Source organism: Poecilia formosa, unplaced genomic scaffold (assembly GCF_000485575.1).
Source record: "Poecilia formosa unplaced genomic scaffold, Poecilia_formosa-5.1.2 Scaffold248, whole genome shotgun sequence".
NCBI lineage: Eukaryota > Metazoa > Chordata > Actinopteri > Cyprinodontiformes > Poeciliidae > Poecilia > Poecilia formosa.
This window is the reverse complement of record NW_006800187.1, coordinates 7,157-34,003: the sequence shown is the minus strand read 5'-3', so window position 1 is coordinate 34,003 and position 26,847 is coordinate 7,157. Positions and strand designations below refer to the sequence as shown.

The window sequence follows — 26,847 nt, the reverse complement described above, 5'->3', positions numbered from 1 at the left end:
ATATTTCAAGTCTTTCTTTCTTTTAATTTTTATTGGTTACAGTCAATGAAAACCCCTTTATTCACTTTTTGCAGAAAAAAGTGACTGTTAATTTTGGAAAGTCATGGTGTCATAAGCAACAGGAGCTTCACAAGGAGTCAATATCTTGTCAGATAAGTGGTCTCTCTCTCTCTCTCTCTCTCTCTCTCTCTCTCTCTCTTTTCCTTTTGCAAATTAAGGTCCCAGAATCTGTAGACAGAGTAGAGAGGCAGTGAATGAATCTCTGATGCTTGATATCCAGAGTGAAGTTTCCTCAGTCAGTGATTTGAATCATGACCTGCTGTAGCAGGAATTAAACATACTTTTAGCCAGTTTTTCTGTATTTATAACTGGTATTTTTTTATTGGTCTGATGTATTCTAATTTCAAATGTCATGTTTGTATTAGTAGAATCTCATCATCATTAACAGAAGCAAATGCTTTAAAACATCCATCTCTGTTTAATGCTTCTATATAATGTGTTTCCCTTAGTAATAAAGCTCCAATAAATGGGTTTTTCAATAATATTTGAGTTTATTTACAGACTGAGGGAGGAATAGCATAAACGCTGTTGTTACTGGTCGTACAAATGAGGGCAGTACTGCAGATTTTTGTGCGCGATAACAGACCGGAAGTTGTTGAATTTCCGCACACTTGACTACAGTGATGGGACAAGAACGCGATTCAAAGAAAGGAGGGATGACACTGAGGGAAGTGATCAGACAGAGGTAGAGAGCAGCGGCGGAACGGGGCTTCACTGGCAGAGAGGAAGCAACAGTAGCGACGAGGACCGAGCCCGGGAGGAGAGCGCGGAGGACAGCCAGCCCGGCCGGCCGGCCAGCCGCCCTCCATCTTCCGTTCCAGCGACCTCCGTCGGATCTCCCTCCGCAGCTCCGCATCGCCGCTCCAAGCAGAGCATCTTGGAAAAGGTAAACAACCCAACAGCACCATCCCCTCCCCGGTTCGTTCCAGATCATCTTCCCCTCCGGGATGCTACTGTTTTTTTTTTCTTACTCTGCGGTATGAAGCCAGGGGTTTACACAATAACACATCAGCTTATTCTTTTCCATCGAGCAGAGCTTCCTGCAGACAAACCTGACCAGTCCATGCTCCATTTCCAGCGTCCTCATAGGCTGAGGCTGCTGGGCTGGTCCCTCTGCGCAGATCAAGTATAATGACAACCGAGAGATAAAGTTAATCTCACACATGATCGTTTGATCATGGCACATATTAGTGGTCGGGATGTATTAGGCAGCAAAATCGTTATAGTACCTCGGAATTAAGCCTGCAATAAGTAATTAATCAGTGCAATAAGTAATTAATCAGTGATAAATTAAATTGAGCTCGATAATTTCCATCCTGACGATTAATATTTTTTGAAGGGTAATTTATCATAATCCATTTTACTTCATGGTTTCGGTTGTGTGAGATTCATTTATTGCTTTTCGTTGTGTTTTATTTTGGATATTTAAAATATCTTTCATTTGCAGAGTGGAGTTTTCTGTACAAAATTAGAGTTTATTAGTCTTTGAGAGGGCGAATTTTCATTTATCTGAAAGACATGACTTGAAAAATAGTCTCAAATTCAGCGTTATCGTGTATCGCAATGATTTCTGGGACAATTTATCGTCCAGCAACATTTGCTATTGTGACGGGCCTGTTCAGAGCTGATGTTACAAGGAGAAATAAATAGTAAAATTATTTGAGGGAGTTTGACACAGTCCATATTATGTTGGCTAATTCAGAGTGTCTTCAAAAGTGCAGCTGTGGTGGGCTTCGTGTCGATGGTTCTGGCAGAAATATATCAGAACACACAGTGGATTGCAGTTTGATTCTGTGGGGTTTCATACCAGTCCTTACTCTTCTATGGACCCCCACCCAGTAGAAATGTTCTCTTGTAGAAAGTCGTCTGTCTCGTCTTTCTATTTCCATCTTCTTCCTTACTCTCCTCTTCCCTTTTTCCACCTCCTATTTCTCATGTGTCAAACTCGAGGCACTGGGGGCCAAATCTCGGCCGCAATAGCTTTTTACATGGCGCTAAAGCAGCTGGAGAAAAAAACCTTAGTGGGGTTGATATGCCTGTAGATTTCTCTTCCTAGTCCAGAATAATTACATAATATAGTTCAATTAGCTAAAAGTAAAACGGTCTTTTCACTAACTTGCAAGATATCCAGTACTTATTCACTGAATCAGTGTCAACACTCTGAGTCAGACTCAAAACAGTGGAAAATGTCAAACTGATGTATGATTACTTAGAAGTTTAAATCTGAACAAACAAGAGGCTGAAAAGAGCAGTACAAAATGGCAGCTAGAACTAATAAAACAGAAGCCGTAGCTTATTGGCTATAAGTGAAAATCCTCTCCATTGTTATACAGGATGAAGAATCCGGTCAAAGTTTCCTCTCCAACTCCCATCAATGCCATCATTAACTCTATAACAACAGCAATACAAAACTTTCTAGCAGGGGTGAAATTCAAATAGGCCCAAAGAAGTGATGCTGATTGGCCAAATGTTTATTTTTTCCCCTGCAACCAAACATGATGGGCTAAAGTCTGTTTGGGAAACTCCCTGTTAAATGAGTCAGTGGGGGAAAATAACTCAGGTTACATTTAGACATGCACTATTTAGAAAAAATGGTTTTAATAGTACAGTTTTTTTTTGTTTAAATAATGTTTATGGATCATTTTTATATATTTCCCCCCCTCTCCACATACGCCCCAGCGCCCCCTATGGGCCAACCACCACTGCATTGGAGGACCACATACATAGAACCTTCCCTTCAACATAACACTTGTGTGCTTGAATATTATTTTATCAATCAAACTGAAGCAGCAGTTTTTATCTCTGTGTTGCCAAATTCCATCATTGAGAAAAGATGTTCAATATTATTTAATAATACTTGCTGAATGCACCGCAGAGACAACTTTTTATTAATATTTCAACAGTTTGGTTTTATTAATATGCGCTGGGACAATAACCGTCCTTTTGAGAACATTCATGATCTTAATATGGCCCAAAATGAAACTGACTTTGACTCCCCCGCTACATCTGCTCCACAATAACACTTTAGATTTTTGAATTTTCCTCTTAAGGACAAATTCTAGATTATATTGCTGCTGTAGAAAAAGACACAAACCAAGAAATAAATGTCACCGAATCTTTTTCTTATGTGATCATTTCAATGACATGGATAGTAGAAACATCAATTAAATGAACCATTAAATGTTACAAGGCCTTAAAGACTTTTTTGACTAAACTAAGCTATTGCCAAAAATAGCTGCTAGTATGTAAACAGACTATTATACAGGGTGTCACTGCACAGAAAATAACAGCAGGAATGTCAGCAGAAGAAGAGTTTTTATGAGCTAATCATGGAGTCTTGACTGAATTTCAGTCTGGAATACTCTAGTCGCACCTGCCTCATCAATCAGCGCCCGCCTCTCTGCAACCTGGACCTATCGGTGCGGACCAAGCCTCGCTCCAGCCAATCATCGTTTGGGCTTCAGTTCAAAAGGACCTTCACCCTCTGCTCACCAGCTGTGATCAACCCACCTCAATTCAACCCAAACTCTGCTTGGTTCTGCTTTTCTTGTTCAAAGGGACTCATTGCTTTTAAATTCCTCAAACTTATATTGCTGAGGAGTTGAAGGAAGCTAAACAGCTGGTGGTCCCTGTTGGAGTGTTCCAGCTGCTGAAGTACCACATTTTCCTTCCTCTATCCTCAGTGTATTTCCCCTAAAGTTTATTGACGTCTCGAGCGCTTGTTAAACGGAAATCGAATTCTTTGTTCGTTCTCAACATCTCGGCCAATAAACAAGATTCTGATTCTGATACGGCAAAAAAAAACAAAAAAAAAAAACAACCCTGATATGAATAAAGATATTTACTTATGACATAAAGCTGCAGCCTGAACGGAAAGCCAAGAGTGCTTTAGTAGACAACCAGAGAGTGTATGAAGGTCACAGACAGTCGGTCAGGAGTGATGACCTGTCCATTGTGTATAAATGAGAAACCCCCTCTGTCCACACTCTGCTGTGATTTCAGCCCATGGTGCATCTACTAAATGCTGACTTGAAGTGGGTGAATATTTATGCATTCATTCATTTCATGTTAAATATTTTATTTAGTTGTCTTTATTTTTGCAGAAATCCATTTTGACTGTAAAGGTTGTTTAAAAAAATCTGAGATGATTTGTGACATGTAATCGGAGTTTGTCAAACTTAATTTGTTTACGTTTGTTTGACATGACAACTTAATGAACTTAATATATTCACTTGAATAAACTTAATTGTATTACTTGTAACAAAAACTTGTTTTTTCAAAAAGTGGATTACCTGTTTTCTGTTTTCAGTGTAATCTCTGAGTCAGTTTTAAAGTCAGATTTTCAGATTATGTTTTTTGACTCTTATGTTTTGCTAAAGTTGTGTGAAAATTGCTCAGTGTTGCTGGTATTGGTGCTTTATTTGGACACATTCATGTAGCAGTAACTGGGATTCCACGTTCTTGGGGTTTTTAATGAAAGTATTATTTTTTTTCATCATTTCTGCTCAGGCACAGAGCGGGCAGTCCTTTCTGGGAGGAGGAGATTTCTCTGTTGATTGTGACCCAGTTGGATCCAGAGGATGGACATTTGGTTGGGTTTGCTTTTCCTCAGTTCTGCTGCTCTGAAGGCAGCTGGTAAGTTTCAGTTTTCATACCTCTGAGTTATTAGACGGATTAATGTTTCTGCTGACAAACACACACACACGAGCAGCAATGACTAACACACTCCTGAAGCCTTACCGCACCGTTTGGAGGTATTTATTGCAATGATCATCGCAGTGATAATTAAATCATATTAGGTGAAGAGTTTCATCAGTCTTCATGTTCCAAAAAATATGAATGTTTTTATGGTTTCTACACAGTCCTGAAAAATGTCCCGATCTGGTTAAGCAGGACAAAAGAAAAACGTTTTGTTTCTAGACTTTCTATTTTGAAGCATCTTCTGAAGGTCAAAAGGTTAATAATTATTAAACAGTGCAGTTTTAATTTTACAGTTTTACAAATCAGGTTTGTTTTTGTTTTTGACTTACTGGCAGAATGCATGTTCAGAAATAAATATTAGGTTTTAAATTCATGTTGAACTGGAGTTGTGGTTCTGAAACCGGTTCTAAAATGACAAAGATGTAAAACATCAATTTTTAGGTATTTAAAAATGAAAGACAACAAAGTCAAGTTAATTCCCAGTAAGTCTCCATCTAACAGCCACATTGCTCATGGAACAAGTTGTAGATTTAGAAACAGAAGAGATCAAAATTAATTATTGTTACACAAAAGCATTAAAATAGCCTTATGCCACAGCTTGAAACTTTGAAAATAACTTTTACCTCATGAATTACAACTTTTACTGTAAGTCATGAGATAAAAGTAAAGGACTCTACAGTCATATTGATACTGATAAAAATATTTAACTTCGTTTGTGAGATGCATTTGTTGCATGCAAAGTTATGGAGGTCATTTTTAGCAGAAGAAACAAGATGCATGTTTTCCGTTTGGATGTTTTCTCCTGTCCTTCCTTCATTCATATCATTTTTGGGTCTTCTATTTGTCATAACCAACAACACCACTGGTGATTTATTCCTAATAGTGATAATAATACATCTACAGCAAAATTTTAACAATCGTAATTCTGATTTTATATAACAAAACGAGGCAATGTTTGAGTACCACATCGCCAAGATTAAGCGAGTGAGAAGTTTTCTCTGGAAAACATCTCACTCATGCGAACTAGCTTTCTTTTTTTTTTTTAACATGTTATTAATATTGCACAACAAAGCAAAATGTGGAGATGTTTCTGATCCACCTTGTCCTCCTTGAAATCTGGTTTCCAGTAGGAAACGTGTGTGTGTCGGGTCACGACAGGGGACCAGTGTTTGAAGAGCAGCCAAGCAGCTTAATTTACCCAGAGGGCTTGACTGAAGGCAAAATAACTCTGAGCTGCCAGGCGAGAGCCAGTCCACCCGCAACCTACTCGTGGGTAACACACACACACGCACGCACGCACACACACACACACGCACGCACGCACGCACGCACGCACGCACGCACGCACGCACGCACGCACGCACGCACGCACATTTGTGTTTCTATTCATATTAAGACTGTGTTGACTTCCATTTATTTTTGGTTTCATTTTAACTGCGTTTATGCCTGACCAACACATCGGACATATTTTCTTACCCTAACTTTACTTACTAACCCAGGAAGTGTGTAATTATGGAATGATTGAAAACATTTCAGCAAATTAATAACCAGAAAGCTTCACATTTACTGTTGCTGAGGTTTCATCCATATAACAACATGCAGTGGTTCACAGCAGGATATTTAGTGCTTTTACAAGGTATTTAAAGGTATTTTACCATAAATTTAAATTGTATTCTTTTACTTAATTTGTTGAAGTATCGGCATCCAATTGAAGGAAATATATCCCACATCTTTAAAATTTTTTTTTAATGTCAAAACCTAAAAGTAGAAACATTTCCTATAAAGTCAATTTCTAAAAAAAAAATGATGTTCTTCTTTCCAAAGCTAATGTAACATTTGTGGCTCTAAGCAAGTTTTATTTTGATGCAGTCCAACTTTTATACATCTGTATGGAGAACTAGTTGATGTCAGAGAGTAGCTGCGTTTCCATTACAAATGTGTGCAAAACTTTGATACAAAAAATGTGTTTCCATTGCAGTTTTGTGACAGAAAACGATTTGATATGACCAAAAAAAAACAAAAAAAACTCACCTCATCTTAGTGCCAAAACTTTTGACCAAAAACGATTTTTTTTCTCGAAATTTCCGTGTTTCCACTAAGCAACTTTATTTTCCAAATGTCAAATTTCACAACTATATGGTCAACAGACATGCAGCTAGTAAAGCCCACCACCAATTTACATCTTGGAGAAGAAATTGACTAGTGGCCCACATAAAGTAAAATCTGTTTTTTTCTGTACGGTTTGTTTTTATTCCGTTGACTCTGACCCTGCAGGTGGAAACTGAACGGCACAGTCCTGGAGCTGGGGTTGAGCCGGTACACTCTGGTGGCTGGCAGCCTGGTGATCAGCAGCCCTGACAGTTCCCAAGATACCGGATCGTACCAGTGTCTGGCTAAGAACCCGTGTGGGACGATCATCAGCCGAGCTGCTAATCTCAAGTTTGGCTGTGAGTCAGACCTTTCTGGATAAGTTGCTCTTTGTTTAATTTGGCACCAAATCTTCAGGATTTTAAAGCATTATTCCCCCTTTAAGCCCTCCATGTGTCAGCAGTCTTTGGTGTTTGATATTTCCACCTTCATCTCTGTGTTTTCATCTTTCTTCAGACCTTCATGACTTCACTCCTGACAGCAGGACTTCACAGACCGTGTACGAGGGCGCCGGCACTTTCTTGGCCTGTCAGCCGCCCCCACATTACCCAGGTAGCACCTCTGCTGCAGTTCTTCAGCATAATGCTGCCAACACTCAGCAAGTAATAATATGACCTTATGTATTTAACACTGTAATAAAGTGTCTGTTGGAATATAAAATAAACTGGACATGATCCCTGTTTTTTTTTTAAATGTAATGTATTTTTTTTTACTTTCTTAGTGGAAATGCAAACCTGTGAGCCCTGTTTGATATCACCATGACAACCCTGACACTTGAATATGTCTTATTACCTATTTATGTGTGACGTAAATCACCATCTGCAAAATACCCTTTGACCCTAGCCTAGCCCATCAGACCCATCAGAAAGCAACTGCACTAGTACAAAGTCATGTTTTTAAGTTCTAACATAAAAATACATTTTGAAATTCTTTTGATTGGATCCATAAAGGAATATATGAGATGGTATGCGTCTGAAAAACGCATACCATCTAATATGCGTTAGAAAGCTTTAACCAGCTTTTGTAGGTTAAAGCTGTTGGGTAAAAACATTAAAATTCTTTGGAATAAAAGCAAGTAACAGCTGAAATGCCCTTAACATGCCACTCTCTGTAACCATAACCCCACATGAGTGATCAGTGTAATTCCTGATTGCGACATCATTCACCATATATCGCTTCTTTGTCTTCTGCAGCTCTGTCCTATCGCTGGTATTTCAACGAGTTTCCCAACTTCATCAGAAAGGACGACGGACGCTGGTTTGTGTCGCAGGTCACTGGGAACCTGTATTTGGCCAAAGCAGAGTTAAATGACACTGGGAACTACTTCTGCTTTACTACCATCAATCTGGACATCAGCACCAAAAGCACTTTTAGCAAGGGCAGCCTGCTCACTGTAATGCCAGATGGTAAGGTCACCGGATGTCTTTCTGCTACTGTGGTGGAATAATTATGCTTTTTTCCAGTTTTTGGATTCAAGCAGAATGTATGCATCAGGTGTGTGTCTGCGTGTGTGTGTGTGCAACACAACCAGCCACTTTGTCCTGTGAAGCTGATCACCTGACATAAAAAGATATATTTTCAACAGCCATAGAGCCATGTGTTGAAATTTTACAGCTGTTAAAATTTTACAAAAGTTGCTTTAAGAGTCCAGGGTAACTTACAACATCGGACTGGTTTGGATGAAAATTCCACTCACAAACAATAAGAAAGGTTTCAGTATAAATACGCCCCACTTGGTATGGAAGACTTTTATTTTGAGTCCATTTGGATGATGAAGTTTTGTCACTACCAATGGCAAGCAGAGAGCGTAAAGCAAGCAGAGAGCGCAGAAGCAAACGGGATTGTGCTGAAAAGAAAAGCTCCTTCTCAAGAAATAAAAACACAAACTCGTCTTAAACAGCAAATCAGCTACGAGTGAAGTTACCCAAAGGCCTAGTTGGAGCCAAATACACTGCTGAGGTGCTAATTAATGGACAGGCTTGTAATTGCCTTCTTGACACCGGCTCACAAGTGACAACCGTATCATAGTCGTTTTATGACAGCTATCTCTCACATTTGGAGATCCATTCCATACACGACCTTCTTGAAGTTGAAGCCGCAAATGGTCAGAATATTCCATATTCAGGCTATATTTGCATTGATATCACATTTCCAAAAAACAGTTTTGGACATGAATTTATCGTGTCTTCTCTTGCGTTGGTTGTTCCCAACACGCGCTCCAATGTCCAATCTTCTCTTTTGATTGGTCCAAAGTGGGGCCTGGACGTTTGGTTCTGAGAAATCAGATAGCAGAACATCAGTCAGTACAAAGAGCATTTATGATTCTTCAAATCTTGCAGAGCTTTATTGTGGCTGATGCTTCATGTCTGTTCATATTTATAGTCATTTTAAAGAAGTTCATTATTTTGAGAATTTTTCTGTGTCAAAAACCAAAGTAATTCTGCACCATTAAATGATCTGTTGTTTTCTTTGTCAGCCAATCCCAGGAGGTCAGCACCAAGCATTAGGCTGCGCTTCCCAGCGGAGACTTACGCCCTCGCTGGACACACCGCCCAATTGGAATGCTTTGCGAACGGAAAGTAAGCTTGCAACAAGAAATTAGAACATATTCTAGAAAAAAAACTCAACTCACCTCTAACTTTATATTTAGATCAATACAGAACTTGATCAAAGGGTTGAAAAAAGCAAACAGTCTGTAAAAATACACGACTTATTCAAAACACGGCACAATGTGATTCTCTTTTTTGGGGAGCCTAATTTGCACACTGTACGTGGAACAAGAATTTTTATATTTAATATGTATATTGTAAAACAAAAATATATTTATTCTCAAGATTCCTGCAACCTTATATATCAACACTATACTGATTTACATACCATATACCAAAATAATAAGAAAATAACTTTTTTGGTAATTACACTAATATATTTCAATTAAGAAAGAAGGGAAAGAAAGAAATAAGATGATAATATAAAAATACTTTATAAATTTCTAAATTCTAAAAGAGATTGAAAGTAAACACTCAGATTTTCTTTAACACATTAAACATTTAACCTAAAAACAATAAAACTGGAGCTTGTTTTTATTTAAGCTTGCTTAGGTTAGTGCAGTAGTGGTAAAAAAAATCAGGCAGCAGTGTCTTATTCAAAATGTGGTAAAATGGATTTTAGCTACATTTTTTATATATAGAAAGACATATAAGTAACACATAGGACCTCTGTATATAAATATGAATTTTATTTATTACTAAAATATATATTTTTTATTCAGAAAAAAAATATAGAGAGAATTACTTTGTTCACAAGGAGTAATTCTCCTCTTGTGAAAGTAAATCCGTTATGGTAGGATCTGTCGCATCAGACACCTGCTTACTCAGCATTTTCAGGACCAGACCTAAATAAGGCGAGGCGCCGTCGCTCCTCCACTCTGGAACATTGTCACTGAAAAATCTGAGTTATGCAGAAACTGTTGGTTCCTTTAAATCGGGACTGAAAACAGTTTGATCACAGATTGACACAGATTTGCCTTTTTGAAGCACGAGGGTAAAGACTCAATTTGGATATAAAGTTTTCTTTATTACTGGTGTTTTGACATCGTATGTGATGTTTCTAAGTGTTATTGCAGTCTTAAGGAAATGATCACATATCAGCGCTGCTTTCTTGTTGTCTTTCCTTTGATGTCCTGTAAAGCTCTTTGTCTGGGTTTTAGCATGAATGTTGCTCTATAAATAAACTGGTCTTGTCTTAATTATGGCATTTGCACCAATCCAGCAGCCAGTCAGGCGTAATGATGCCCCCTGCAGTTCAACCGTAGAGCTTCAGACATTCATTAAAATCTGTGTTTTAATCCAGACTCACTTGCCATCGCTCCAGTGACTGAGCAGTCATTCATGACTCACCGATTTGTTGTTTTTCTGAGTGTAAGCATGTCTAAATTCTTTTATATTTTTCAGTCCAGTCCCGAAGCTTCGGTGGAGGAAGGTTGACGGTTTAATGCCGTCCAAAGCAGGCTCCACCTCACAGAGTCACACCCTCACATTACCTGAACTCTCTTTTGACGACGAGGGACTTTATGAGTGTGAAGCCTACAACTCAGAAGGACGTGACACATACCAGGGACGCATCATTGTTCAAGGTACCACGCAGAGAGGATTGTAGTGAAATCCGCCCTTCATCTGGGACGTTTTGTCTTTGTTTGACCAGCCTCTCTCTCTCTCTCTCTCTCTCTCTCTCTTTCTCTCTGGCTCCATCCCTGCAGCTCAACCAGAGTGGTTGCAGGTGATGAGCGACTCGGAGGTGGAGATCAGCTCAGAACTTCACTGGAGCTGCTTAGCTGCTGGAAAACCTCGACCAGCTGTCCGCTGGATACGCAACGGATTGTTTCTCACCACACAGGTAACACACAGAAGCTCTGTTGATCAGATATCCTGTTTTAGATATTTTGTTTCTGAGCTCATAAAGTCCTGATTTTACATCAAACTTCTATGGTGAAATTCTAGTTTTAAATAATTTACAATTAGGATTGATTTATCAGGACTACAGCTGCTCTGTAACTAAATGAGCTCTTGCTTGATCGTTTTGCTGTTCAGTTGAAGAAGTACTGACAATTACTTCACTCTTTCTCTCACGTTATTTGGTTCATGCTTCCTGTCGGGGAAAAAGGACCGGGTGACGGTGAACGGAGCGCATCTGAAAATCATCAGTCTGGCCCTGGAGGATTCAGGGATGTACCAGTGTGTGGCCGAGAACAAACACGGCACTATTTATTCATCTGCCGAGCTGAGGGTCCAAGGTAAGAGAGGCAGTGCAGTCAGAGACAGTTTTAACTGCACACTCGGACAAACCGATGAGGTGAAGTGTGGAATTTCTGAAGGTTTTTATGCCAGTCAGAAACACCCAATCAGAGCCAGGAGGAGGGTCTCAGAGCTGTCAGTCAACCCTAGTTTACTTGTTGCTTAATGTGCTGATGGCAGAGAACCAACTTACCGTTCCAGGAAAACTATTTCATGTCATGACACTGCATTCTGACTTCCTGCATGCTGTGTCCCTGTTCCAGTCCAGGCTCCGGATTTCAGGCTGAATCCGGTGAGGAAGCTGATCCCAGCAGCCAGAGGCGGCCAGGTGGTGATCGAGTGTCGCCCTCGCGCGGCACCGAAGCCCATCCTGTTCTGGAGCCGTGGGACGGAGCTTCTGACCAACAGCAGCAGGTACCAGGCTGTAGCAGAAACAGGAAAATATGCGTTGTTGCTCCCAGGCAGAAGAAAGACAAACATTTCTGAGATTTGATTTTTTTTTCTTTGACATTCCACAACAACCTCTGACTCCCACAAAGTACTTTAATGTCGTAATGCTGAAGGCAGACTTTGGTGACTTCAGCAGATTCTAAAAAACACAACGACTCTTTATATAATATAAAGAGTCGTTGTGTTTTTTAGAGTCGGTGCTGGTTTCCTCAGAGCTGTCACTTATTCTGCATATTATACGACACAACCATCTCCTGCTCACCCTGCCACACTCTGCTAACCATCAGAAAAGATATACATATTGTCAGACATTAAAGTTTCATAATAAATAAAAAAAGAAATGTCTTTTTCTTTATTTACCAATAAACTGATGATATGAAAATAAGGCACAAAACTATGTTTATATCTGCTAAAGTCCCTCTGGTTAGCCGGCTGCGTGTTTTTGCTGTCTGTCTCCTCCCAGGATCACAGTAACTCCAGATGGCACGCTGTGGATCTACAACATCAGCCGGGCAGATGAAGGAAAATATACCTGCTTTGCTGAGAACTACCTGGGCAAAGCCAACAGCACTGGACACCTGTCTGTTAGAGGTAAACTGTGGCTTCACGTCTCAGTGAAACCTAACACTGCATCCTCTGCACTCTGGCTGGGTCCCTGTTGCCACTTGAAGTTCATCCAGTTTGTTTGCCGCAGATCTAATGTTGTCCATTATCACTGATGGACTGGAAGAGATGGTTTGAACTCTGCTGCTATATGTAGGGCTGTAGTTCAGGTAGCATGTGAGCTCTTGAGGCGCTAATCAGACGCTTCCTGTTGTGTAAAAAAACACTTTGTTGCCATAGTCAACAGATCATGACGACTCATTTGTGATCTGCAACCAAATGTTGACCAAACATTTCTGTATGAAAATCAAGGCCCGGTTCTAGTTTGCATGGAATATATTTGCAAAAAAATTGGAAACTTTAGGAAACATCTGTGTAAGGCTCTGTTATTTACATATCCCTTGATTATTTTGTTATTTTGCAGATTAAAATGCCAACCAGGTTTGGCTTAACAGTTGTTTCTATGCCGCTCTTCTTTCTGTATTGCCGTCTGTCCCAGCTTTCGCTATCAGGAACGAGAAGATAACTAACGATCCCTAAAGAGAGAATCTCTACCATGTGCGCTTTGCCCATCTAAATATTATCTCTTAATATTTACATACATGTATTTAACTTGCAGATGCCACCAAAATCACACTGGCTCCCTCCAACGCTGACATCAACCAGGGGGAGAACGTGACGCTGCAGTGCCACGCCTCCCATGACCCAACCATGGACTTGACCTTCACCTGGGCCCTCAATGGGGTTCTGCTGGACCTGGAGAACTGGGCTGGGCCGTACCAGCGGGTGGAGGCGGTGAGCGCCGTGACCCAGAACCTCATACCTCAACTGTGTGGCACAGCCTGAAGTCCTGGTTGTAGAAGGACATTTCAGTCTGCTGTGGGACGTCATTCTTTTATGATCCAGATTTAGGCCTGTCATGATAACAGACTTTATCGGAGGATAATTGTCCTACAAATTATTGTAATTCATAAGAATATTGTCATTTTGACCCCATTTTCAACTAATATGATGACAACGGCATAATAATCCGAGTACTCAGCCTGTCACGATACATTTTACTGGATGATAAATTGCCCTAGAGATTATTGTGATAAACGATAATGTTATTGTTTTCAGGCAATTTTCAAGAAATATATTTTTAATGACACACAAACACAATAAAAAAAAAGAAGGAAAGGAAAGCTACACACAACTGAAACCATAAAGAAACGGATTATGAAGTCTCTGTAAACCAAATTCCCCTTAAAAAATATGAATCATCAGAATGAAAAATATTGAATTAACATTTTAATTAATTATGTAATTGATTAATTGCTTGACAGTCTTAACTATGATCATCATTGAAGGTGATGAGGTAGAGAAATTGCGACGAAAACGTATTCTATCTTAGACTCTGCTGCTGATTTCTGTTATACCACACCTGGAATTCACAGCACAGTCAGCGCTGTTCTATTTTCAGCCCTTCTATGAATAAGAATAAAATTACACTATACATCACACAGAGGATTCAGCTGCATGCGACTAAAATAGAATGCTTTTACAGCAAAGACCCTTTACAGGAGATCTGCTACATCTGATTAGTTTCTTATTTCATTCATTTGTACTGAAATATTTTAATGTTCTCTCACAGGCAGATGCTCTAAGTGCACCAGTAGCTGCATTTTCCACTACAGATGTGCGCGAAACTTTTCAGATATATTCCGCTAATGTCGAATCGCTCCCTTCGTCCCCTCTCACCTCCTCCAAGATTTTGTAACTGCGGAGTTGGGCAATGACAATCACACGTGAATAAACTTATTCACGTGTGATAAATTAGATAGAAAAATAGAAAAACGAGGTGTGTTTTTTTCCCCCCGAAATTGCCGTGTGTCCATTAACAGAATTTATTTTTGTAATTCCAATTTGCGCAATTATACGGTCAATGGAAACGCCGCCAGTGACGTCTGACTTCGCAGATTGTTTTCCGTCGGCAGAGCAGAACCTAATTCCCGCTGTACTCCGTCTGTCCCTCTGTCCTTTCAGAAGGAAAACATCGGCGACCTGCTTATTGTAAACGCTCAGCTGAGTCAGGCCGGAATATTTACCTGCACAGCTCAGACTGTGGTGGACAGCGCTTCTTCTTCTGCTAAACTGGTTGTGCGAGGTGAGTAACATCAAAGCTTCTGACACCTGCTTCATTTTTAGATAGAAAATGGGAGTAGAGAGAATCTTCAGGATGATATATATCTCTCTCTCTCTCTCTCTCTCTATATATATATATATATATATAATTAAATCAATCAAAGTCCCACTGATATCGACCTGTTTAGCTCGTACTGAACAGAGTTGGAATGTTTAACGATGTTGAAAATGTTGGGAAATGAGACAGTTTCGAAGTGATATATTGATAATGGCATAATAATGCAAGTTCACCCTCTCAACGATCAATACACGTTCATGTTGTAAAGAACACTTCTCACTGGAACTGGGGGACATTTTAAATATCCAAAATAAAACAAATAAAATCCCACACGCATCCAAGTCCACAAATAAAACGGATCATTTATCTGTAAACAAAACCGCTACTAGAAAAATATTAATGATCAGAATGGAAATGATCAAGCTCGTTTTAATTTATCATGAAGTTGATTGTGACGGGCTTATCGGTTCATCGCTGATGTTTTAGCACCTTTATGTTTGCAGTTTAAACACTAAACTCACAGCCATGTGGCCCGTCACAACTACTGGTGTTAAGTAGTTCATAAATAATTCACTTCCATTTATGTGATACAAGTTATTATTTGCATCTGCTGCTGAATTTCTGCAGTTGCAGAGAAAAATTGCTAACCATGTTGGTTTGATTTGAGGCGTGGAGTCAAAGCCCAGCTTCTGACTGATTCATGTGAATACTGTGGACACAATGTGCTGCTTTGGTGCCCAGGACCCCCAGGACCACCCGGTGGTCTGCTGGTGAAGAACGTGGCCGAGATGTCGGTGGAACTCAAGTGGAGCCGTGGCTATGACAACCACAGTCCTATTGGCAAATACGTCATAATGGGTCGATCGTCTCTCTCGTCAGAGTGGAGGAAGATGATGACAGGTGTGTGATGTCGTGGCGTTTGGTCCAAGGGGCAAATTGTCATCATGTGCAAAATCACTTTTTGAGCCAAGAAGTGAGGGAGACTACTTTTGTTGAAGGATTTATTGTCCTCTCACATTCAATAGAACCTCTCCACTCCATTATTAACAGCTACAATGTTGCGCCAAGGGACTTTAGTTCTGTAATCTATAGTATATATGAACAAAATATAAGGTTTTAACTTCCAAACTTTAGCTGATAATTATCATTGAACATCTACAGTGTGAATAGAGAGATCATCAAGTGCCGAATGTTCAGTAAAATGTCATTCCTGTGAGCAAATTATTACTTCGCACGATAGAGTGGAAGTGACAGGGGAACAAGTAATAAGCCACATCATTTAATTTAAAGACATGAACATAGAAAGTGTCACAACAATTAACACATTGACATTTTAGACAAATGTAATGGCACACAGGTAGAAAACAAATCCATTTGGACAACAAAATAAGCAGTCTGTCCCACCAAATGGAAATTAAAAACTTAAACACACAAATTAAGCAAACCGTTGTGGTTCAACAGAGCTTTAGTTTTACAAGATGTTTTTTTGTGTGCAAAACTAAGAATCTTGTTTAATGTTTTTAAAAGGATGTGTTCCTGTTAAAAATTCTCAAGAAAATATGTCACATAAACAAAAACCTGCAAACAGTAAAAACGTGAGCGGACTTCCTAATGATCTGAACCTTTGTTCATTTTCATTTCCACCGTCTGTCCCGGACATTTCCAATGAAGTAACAACTGACTGTCTGTGTTTTGATTTTTAGCCTTTGTGTCATCAGCACATGGCGATAAAATGTATTTTATCGTGATATTGGTATCACGATAAAATACATTTTATTTTATTATATGATACGGCCCAGCCATACATCTGCTATTCAGGCGGGGTGAGAAATGTAAAAGCGATGCTGTTTGTGGTTAATTAATGAGAGTCCAAATGTAATCGTAATGTTCTTTAAAACAACAAAATCTTGACACATTTCTTTCTGTGTTCCACCTCCTCATTCGAAATACGCCGTAAAGGACAGAATCAGTCCATAAAAATAAACCCAGGTGCCTTTAATGTTCTCACCAGAACCAGCAAACATCGAGGGGAACGCCGAGTCGGCGCGGGTGACCGGATTGATTCCCTGGATGGATTATGAATTCCAGGTCATCGCCAGCAACATTCTGGGCAGTGGGGAGCCCAGCATGCCGTCCCACGTCATCCGCACAAAGCAAGCAGGTAACGTCCCAAAAAGAGACCCCCAGTCTCACACCATCGCCCTGGCAACTGTTTCAACGCAGAGTCATTTTTGCTGTAAATGAAATTCTCTAGAGCTGCCTAACCAAACCCTTGAAAAATGATTGAGCTTAATAAATAATTATGATACAAAATGAATGTGTTTATCGTTTGAGTAAAGACTCAAGAGTTGTGTTTGTGTTTTAGGGTTTTAAAACCATTGAAAGCCGACTTATTAGAGATACCATGGCTGGAGTTGCTCACCCAGAGCTTGTGAGGAAATAAATTACAACAATTTATTGAAGTAGTTTTCTACACTTCATTTAGTCAGAGGACCAGAACTGTGCAGTTCTTAACTTCTGCAAATGTTAGGAAATATTTTGTTTCCAAGGCCACTTCTCCCTTAAACGCTTTAACTATTTTCCAGACAGATTGTACTTTTTAAGCTTCTAGAGGTTTCACACCTCGTGTTCTGTGTTTTCATGTTTGGATCACAGCTCCTACGGTGGCCCCAAGTGGACTCAGTGGAGGGGGAGGAAACCGCAATGAACTGATTATTACCTGGACTGTGAGTAGCTGGTCTTCAGCTTTTGTGCTGTCCATGACTACAGGCATGTGGCATTCACACAGTAGCGTGCTGCTCTGCAACAAAACCAAGTTTTATGATGATACTTTTTTTTTTTCTTCCATACAGGATTTATTGATAATATTTGATGAACAGGGCAGACCTTACAGGGTACACCTAGGTCAGGTCATTCTCAAACTGTGGTCCGCTGGCGCCCCCTTGTGGCCTGCAACTTAACTTACCAAAGGATTGCGTTTATAAATACTAACGAATAAATGGCTTAAAACCGGGTCACTCAAAAGAAAGACTGAAGTTACCGGTGGAGAGAAAACAACGCCAGAAATACTGTGTGATCGGAGGAAGCCAAGTCATGAGTGCTGAAAGTATTGGTGTGACGTTCGTGAGCGATTCGATTCTTTTGAACGAGTCTCAGTTGGTCAGAACTGTTCTATGTTTTCCGACTTTGCTTGCTCATAATGCTCTGCTCTCACGTCAACAGCTAGTTATTTTTTATTTAATTAAAAAGGATTTAATCTACAAAATAAACACAATAGAAAAATACAATTGACTGAAAATGGTTGATAATTTTTATACTTAATGGTGCAGAAGAGGATATTTGTTTCTACCAAAGTAATGCATACAAACATTGATAGAAAAGAACAACTTCTTTTCTGATTTCCATGTATTTGACACAATTGGAAAGTTTTGAATCCATACTTTCAGAATCTGTAAATAACTCCAAACGACCCTCAGTAGATGTGTTCATGACTTTGTTGTGGCCAGCCCCATTTACAAAACTCCTTTCTCATTAGGATGAACCAAGAAAACTACAATAAGTGAGTTAAGAGACTAATATTTCAATTTAAGGTTGTATATGTTGTTGTGTTTTTGTGGGGTGGTTTCGAGTCGGGTGGTCCATGAGGGTTTGTGAAATGGGTCAAGTGGTCCTCAGGCTGAAAAAGTTTGAGAAACACTGCTCTAGGTTACTGGTCAGGTGTCATGGGAACCCATCCAACCGTGGTTGGCACATGATAATTCACCGGATGGGATGGACAGGCTAGTAACGCTAACAACAACAACTCTAGCACTGACGCTTTGCCCTTCTTGTTCTTGCTTTGTCCTGAATCGTCCAGCCCATGGCCAGGGAGTACCAGAACGGGGACGGCTTTGGCTACATTCTGGCCTTCAGGAAGAAAGACACGCCGCTGTGGTCGGAGGTGCAAATCCCGCATGTCGAGTCCTCTCGCTACGTCTACTACAATGAAAGCCTGATGCCTTACACTCCTTTTGAAGTAAAGATCAAAGCGTACAACCGCAGAGGAGAAGGTCCGTTCAGCCAGCTCTCAGACGTCTACTCCGCAGAGGAAGGCGAGTCTTTCACTTCGCTCCAGTTCAGCTCAGCTTTGAACTCTCACGCATCATGAATTCTTGCAATGTTTGATCATTTGAGATTATCAATAGATCTAATTTAAAGTGTGATTAAATGGATTCGAAATTGCGCTCTTAATATATGCAGTGAGATCATTTTGGGGGGGAAAAAAACATTCACACCGGTATTGTCAAAGGACCACAAATGGCTCCCGAGGCACACTTTTTACATCCCTACCATAGCTGCTCACGGAAACTCCCCAGTGTAAGACGAACAGGAAAATCCCCTGCCCCTTTACACATTCACATGGTTTGACATTGTCTCCAATGTTCTCTTCCACCACTAGAGAGCAGCCACAGCCTTGGCACAACCGTCACATATTTACATGTTGTGTCAGTTTGTAAATAAAAATAAGACCTTTATTTATCCAGAAGAAATTACTTTCTTAACTGTGGCAAAAGGAGGGTGATGGAGAAGGAGTTGTAACATTAAGCATAATTTAAAATTACACAACTAGATGACATAAACATAAAAGAACCCAATAAACCAATTATCTCCTTGTTATCTGAGGAGATGAGCGTGTCTGGTCTCTTGATTTCCTCCAGCAGACTTAAAGGACAACAAGCTTATTACAAAGTTTTAGGAACTGATAACAAAATTAAGTTTGCAGATTGATTTGATCTTAGCCTGCAAACTGTCCATGTATTAAAAAAAAAACAGAGTATAGTCTAGACAGACTCCCAGATTTAGACATTCAGGAACCTTTTTAAGGAGTCCCATCAACGGTACGGATAGCTGATTGCAAACAGCATTTTTTTTGTTTTTTTTGTTTATACCATCCCACATGACTTTGGTCTTAAAGGTATTTATCTGAAGATTTCAAAAGGATTATACTGAGACTAAGTTGAAGTTGTTGGAGGATACAAGTAGAGAATTGTGTCATCAGCATAGAACTGTATAACTGAAACCACCCCAGATCTAGCTGCTTTATTAGTAAATTGGACAGAACGGCCGGGTCAAGTCTTGACCCCTGTGGAACATTAGTTGGTATATTATAATTTAGTTTGCTTTATGAAGTTTGTCGCTCCTCCGTAGAGCCAACTGTGAGACCTTCAGGCATCAATGCCACAGCACTGTCGGCCTTTGAGATCCAGGTGTCATGGGAACCCATCCAGCCGCTTAGCAACGGGATCCTAAGAGGATATGAGGTAAGCAGCTTCACTCACGCTAACATGGCTGCAAATCAAATGCCATGGTCATTTTTATAAATATGTTACTCTGTTTTCATGGGAAAATCAGCTCACAAAGCACAGCAACCTGTACCAAATAGTTGAAGTGGTTTTATGGTCAACAGGTTGCCCAGTGAGGGCAGCATCAGAAAACCGAAGTGGATTTGGTGACCAAATATATGCATTTTTTGTATGAATTGTTTCAGTTTCTGGTAATCTGGTGGAATTTCAATGAAAGGAAAGTTGTTTAATGACAGAGCCAGCAGCTCAGTTTATATTAGTGGATAATAAATCACTATCTGTTCTCTCAGACAGCTTTTTCATTACTGCTTATGCGTGTAGAATTGCTTTGACCTATTGTAAAAGGTGGACTGATTGTTTATTACTCCAGTTTGACGTAATCCAGGCTCACATTATCAGCTTTTTTGGTTTCAGTCCAGTTCAGAGCAAAGGGATTTTTTTATTAGTGACAAGAAAGCTGATGTCAGCAGCTGATTACTGGTTGATAAAATTATGACAATCAGTTTTTATTTTCCTGTTTGTCAACCTCAGCTGGTCATTATTGCAAAAGTACAAATTTTCACCCAGCATTTTTGGTCGAGTTTCTAGCGCAAATATCTTAGTACACTTTAAATAAGACAAAACTAACTTACAAGTAACTTTTCAGCAAGATATAGAAGCTTGTTTAAAGCAAACTATTTCTTAATATTGATGAAGTATTTGTTCCATTGGCAGATTATTTAACTTATAACACTGAAAAAAATTCTTATTAGTGAAATAATTTGTCATTGGAATTGGAATGTTTTCATCAATATTAAGGAATTATTTACTGAAATGAGCTCCTGTATCTTACTGGAAAATGACTTATGAGTTAATTTTGTCTTATTTCAGGTGTGTTAAGATGTTTTCACTGGAAACTAGACCAAAAATATTGCGTAAGATTTTGTGTTTTTGCAGTGCGAAGACCGGAAAAACCAAAACTACGAATGAAGGGGCAGAGGAAACCTAAGTGTCTACATTCTGTGTTTGTCCTCAGATCCGATACTGGCGGCAGCACGAGAGAGAGGCGGCCGCGGACCGGGTGAGGACGGCCGGGCTGCAGCTGACGGCCCGGGTATCCGGCCTTCGACCGAGCACGCGGTACAACGTGGCCGTTCTGGCGTACAACAGCGCCGGCACAGGGCCTCCGTCGCCTCGCACCGCCGTCACCACCAGGAAACCACGTAAGGCTGCAGTTCTCCCCTGGCAACGCACGCGTTCCAATCCAACACCACTCAGCCCTGGAGAGCTCGTTTAGGCTGTCACAAAGTGACTTTACGAAAGTCCAGCAGACAGTAACTCTGTTCGCTTTAGCACTTCAACTTCCAGCAGTTAGTTTATTTTTTACATCTTTTTTATTAAAGCCAAACAAACAAATTACAATACACAATTGTTATTGCACATATACGTACACCCATCAACACGCTTAAAGATGTAGTGCATTAAAAAAAAGCAGAAATACAATACACCAGTTTCAGCCCTTCTCGGTTGCTTTTTCAACAAAATAAAAAAAGTTTAATTGAAAATGAAACTAGAGAACAATCCCAACCAAGTCAGCCAAAACCCCCAAAAACCCATTGTTTTGTCCATTTTTCTTTGAGCATTGAAAAGATAAAGCAATTACAATTAGTAACAATAAAACTGTATAGAAGTGTAAAACTAATTGTGATGACAATCTGGATGTTTCCTGGTGACCTCTAGTCAGATCAGACTGTGTGTGTGTGTGTGTGTGTGTGTGTGTGTGTGTGTGTGTGTGTGTGTGTGTGTCTTATGAACGGATGCCAACAAAATGGCATCTGATCCTCTGAATCTGAATCTCTGTGCAAATGCAGCCCAACAAGTTAATTTTCTTAACTTTGTCGATCCATATCAGAAAACTGGATTCTTTTTACCATTTTCTAAACCTGCCTTAGTTCATTTTAGTATTTTGTATCTAATATTTTTAACGCCTGTCCTTCAATGTCAGCTCCCAATCGTCCTCCAGGCAACGTGTCGACTGAAACCAAAGGCTCTGAAGTAACGCTGAAGTGGAGTCATGTGACAGCGATGCACAACGAGTCAGCCGTGTTGGGCTATAAGGTCAGTTCTCTGAACATAGGAAGTCTAAGCGGTCAGCACTGACCTCAGCTGCAGCTCAAAACAACAACAGGACAAAGGAATTTCTTCCATTTTGGTTAGTTTTACTTTTATGCAAATCTTCTGTTTCTGAAATGCTCTCCTGTCCCTGTAACGACAGTAAATCTTCATTTCAGGAGACTTTCTGGATGCATTCTGATGAAGTTCCTGCCTCGCTGTCTCCCTATGAAGCCTAATGTTGCTTGGTCTTTTTTTTAAGCTTTTTTAAGAGCTGCTTGCGTTGCTATTTTTCAGATTCTGTACAGACATGATGACCAGACTGTAATGAAGTTTCTGGACAAATCGAAGACGTCATTGACTCTGCCGCTAACTAAAGACTACGGCTACGCACTGCTGGAGATCCGGACATGGGGCGAGGGCGGAGACGGGCCGTCTCATGAGGTCATCGTGTCCCAGGACTCTGGTAAGATTTGACAGCCTGAGTCACATCTTTCACTATTGAGAAGTAAAATGAGATTATTAGAGGAAGCAGAAGAAGTTACCATGAACACCCACTCTTCTTTTTTCCCTTTAAATTGTTTTCCCCATCTTTCTTCGTTTTTTATCCTTTTTATACCATATCTGTGTCCTTTACGTTTGAAATAAACTAAACGCAAATTTGAATGAAATTTCTTAGATGTATATATATATATATATATATCATTTGTAACACTCTGCTTATGACAGTAAATCTGTTTGACTTCTCCGTGGTATTCAAACAACAACGCTGAGAGCCACACTACCAGAGAGGACATGTTAAAAAAACAGAAATGGTCAGCAATAAATCAAATAATCACATAATAAATTAAAACAAACTCAATAGTTTCCACATGGATGATGTATCATTTGTCTCTTTTCTCTCTTTCTGTTAAAAACTTAAATGATAAAAGTCTTCACTCTGGTTCTTTGGTCTCAATTATCCTATTTTTTGAAGGACAATTTTGTTTACAGACTCGTTATAATTCATTTTATTTGATATTTTTGTTGTATTGTTTGTGTTAAATTTTAATTAGAATTTAAAGTTTATTGATCTTTGAGAATGTGTTGTTGCATTATTTTGTCATAACCATTGTGCTACTTGAAAATGGTCTCAAAACAACAATTTTATCATGTATCACAATAACATCTGGGACAATTTATCATCCAGCAGAATTTCTTCTTGCCTATTTGTACCAGATTTTAGCTTCTAACTAATTTTTGTCCATTGTACTTTTGGCAAGTCAAAATACAAAAAGAAAAACAACTTAAGAACAGTTGACTGTATGCACAAACATCTGTGTGAGACTGAGTACTTCAGTTTAAACCTAAAAGCTGAGATTCTTTCCTCCTATCAGCCCCACTTACACAGAAAAACACTCTGACCTACACTGAGCCGTGCTGCTCTCTCTCTCCATTTCACAGGAACCGGAATGATGGTGCAGAAGGACGCCTCCTCCGCACTGACCAGCTCCCTCCTCCACATGGCCACTGGCCCGGTTCTCTTGGCCCTCAGCCTCCTGTGATCCATCTGTTACTGTTAGTGAAGCGAAGGCTCCAGGTGGACTTTAGATTTCATTCCTTATAATAACAGTTTTAACATCTCAGTGCAGTGGAGGGAACCAGAACTTACCACTCCTGGGGTCTTCATGAACATCAGCTCTTAAGGTGCAAACAGAACTGAGTGAGTGGATGGTTAGCATTGTTAGCTTCTAGATGTGTGATCTGACATTCACTCCAAGAGCAGCTGTATCTACATCATTTAATTTGGAAATAAAAAAACCTTTCATCTGCTGCAGTTGTTTTCTGCATGTCAGGTCTCACTGTCTTCCTGTTTTCCTGGACGTGCATGGAGCAGCGTAACCCGACAGAATGAAGGCTGCATGTTGTTCCCTCCATCCCCTCGTCTCTCCTCGCTGCAACTCCGTCTTTAGAGAGGAGGGTCTCAATTGTCTCTGCAAAACCAGGGACTAAGCACCTGCTTTAATCTGGTTAAAGTTGAGTTGAAGCTTTTAAAATGCTGTTCATTGTTTTTCTTTGGATATTTATTTTTTTACTTTTTGCCCTAATAAGCATGGCATTCTGGGGTTAACACGTTTTCACTCTGGATTCACGGATATTTTAGGGAGGATGATTAGATAGCTGGGGCGGTCAGCTCTAAAACTATCGTGGCCATTCTGAAACCAAGAAAATCGGAATTTTGTACTCTGATGAAAAAGGAAAGAGTTTTGTGTAACAAACCACTGTAGCCGCCAGGTTAGTGCCTCAGCACTGCAGAAGAAAATGATTTGTTTCTGTTGTGCTCGTATTTCAGATTAGCTCACAGTAGCAAGTGTAAAATACAGAACATAGGTTTTTGTCTTTAAGTTAAAAAAAAAGAGTTGATGCCTTCAAAACAACATAAGTTCCCGTTACTGTAGATTAGAAAAAGAAATGTCCTTTCTGCCATTTGCTCTGACCGCAACAATCGGACGGACCTTTAAGCTGACTTGCTCTGTTTGTGTTTTTGTCTCTGTTGTAACCGCAGCAGACGGCAGAGCACGTCCGCTCCTTTTATCATTGATAGAATATGTGCCTGCAGTGTAAAAAAACGTTCATGTTTGATGTGTTTATTGCTGATCATTTTCTGCCGATAAGGCTAATCAGAGGGAGAGATGAAAGAGTTGTTAGTACTACTGAGCTGTGGTCAGGCCACCAGCGCTGACGCAACACGTCTGACCCTCTGCAGTTCCCAGAACCCACCGAGCCTCCAGAACACTCGCCGCCTTCTGTTGTTTCTAAAGGTTCTTGCTGTTATATTTGTTTATTTATTTATTTTTTTGCCTTATTTATTTCAATCTGTTGATTTTTACTTATATATTTCTTGTTTTGCCGAGAACTCTTTTTTTATTTGCACAATTTATTTATTTATTTTTTTGTCAAAGTGTTTGCACTATCTTTTATTTGTTATGCAGGATTTAGTTCAGGGGTGTCCAAAGTGTGGCTGGGGGGCCCTTTGTGCCCCCTCCACCCCAAAAATTAAAAATTGTCTGTTCTTTTTACGTAACAGTCCAAAGTCCTTTTTATGTTTTAGATCTTCAATTCATAAACGTTTGTTTATTGTTGAAAAGGTTTTCTTTTTTATTTCATGAAGTTTGTGACTCATCTGAAGTTTAAATTTGCCAGTTTAGACACGACTTGACTTGAATGGAATTTCCCAGAGTTGCTGTTCTGTAACTTCTGAACTGACTGGAAAATGTTGTTATAGCCTATTTATCAACACATCAGTGCATAGTGCAGATATGAAATCGTCTGGTTTTAATTTAAAGCTGCAATTCTGCTTCAGTTGAGTCTTGTATGTCCAATCAAATAATTATGATCCAAGACGTTTTGCTGATTTTATCATTTGAATAAACAGCAGTTATTACTGGTAGTCCTCTGTGCCAACTGGCCTCTGATCCGAGTCCATAAACAGGCAGGAAGTTGTAGATCAGCCTGTTTGTACCACTAAGCTCTCACCTGAAGCAGTCAGCAAAGCTTGGGTCCGGTTTCTCTTCAAGTGCAGACTGAAGCATTTACAAGAAAATTAGCATGGTGTAAATGTTTCTGTCAAAATGTAGATGAAGTCCTAGTTAGACTTAAAGTACACAGGTGATTTTGTGAGTCTGACCTGTTGTCAGCCTGCAGTCTTTACATAGTGAAGGAAGGAAGACTGTAGAATTAATAAATCAAATACAAAAAAAGGTACAAATGTCACCTTTTCGTCAGTTTTGAGGGTAAACCTTTAATTTATCGTTGAGTTGTGCCTAAATCCACGAACGTCTTTGTATTTAAATGGCTTTGACGACCAGACTTGTTTACTTTGCTGGTGGTTGAATGATAGACTTCTTGATTGTACATGCAAATGCTTTATTTGATAATTTCAACATGTTTTGTGTTGCAGTTTTATGATTTTGAGTTAGTTAGTTTGTGATGTATCAGGAAACTTTTTCTGTAGTCAGCGATGCTTAGGGCTGCTGTTGGTGGTGCAGGTGTAATGTTGCTGTTGGTTTTCTCCAGCAGTAGGTGTGAAGTTAAAATCTGGGAAACATTTTCTATATTAGCAGGAAAAAAATGGGAAAACAGATTTTTTTTTCTTGACATATATATATATAGTCTATATTCATCTTAGTGAAATACATACATAACCTGTTTATACACGACTTCTAACGTCTGCTCTGTCTTCCACTCCCAAATGTAAAGCATCACACAGCAGTTGTCAGAACCACTGAATGTAGTTTACGGTGTGTGTCGTTGTGCTTTATACTCTGTACAGTGTTTTTTTTATGCCTTCAGTGTTCAGTGCAGAGCCATAAGGATGTGTGACCATATATGGTAGCATTTGCCAAACAGACCTGGCTTGAATCAGTTCTGGCTTATTTTGCCTTTGGGTCTTTTTATTATTATTATTATTATTATTATTATTATTATTATTATTATT

General features: G+C 39.6%; 1 protein-coding gene across 2 annotated transcripts; it reads left to right on the top strand.

Moving 5' to 3' along the window:
- The first annotated feature begins 638 nt into the window (after positions 1-638).
- cntn2 (contactin 2) lies at positions 639-24,756 on the top strand. Of its 2 annotated transcripts, none has more exons than XM_016680620.1 (23): positions 639-946; positions 4,570-4,695; positions 5,892-6,030; positions 7,036-7,208; positions 7,366-7,461; positions 8,103-8,315; positions 9,386-9,488; positions 10,863-11,044; positions 11,168-11,304; positions 11,572-11,701; positions 11,966-12,116; positions 12,616-12,743; positions 13,375-13,550; positions 14,781-14,901; positions 15,679-15,837; positions 16,949-17,098; positions 17,593-17,663; positions 18,794-19,028; positions 20,125-20,237; positions 21,295-21,481; positions 22,264-22,376; positions 22,668-22,836; positions 23,814-24,756. In XM_016680620.1, the coding sequence occupies exons 2-23, from the start codon at positions 4,641-4,643 to the stop codon at positions 23,912-23,914; spliced, it is 3,102 nt and encodes a 1,033-aa protein (XP_016536106.1). In that variant the 5' UTR covers positions 639-946; positions 4,570-4,640; the 3' UTR covers positions 23,915-24,756. The 2 variants fall into 2 exon arrangements, with proteins under 2 accessions (XP_016536106.1, XP_007569904.1); XM_007569842.2 differs by having other exon boundaries at positions 640-946; positions 5,889-6,030.
- Positions 24,757-26,847: the final 2,091 nt, after the last annotated feature.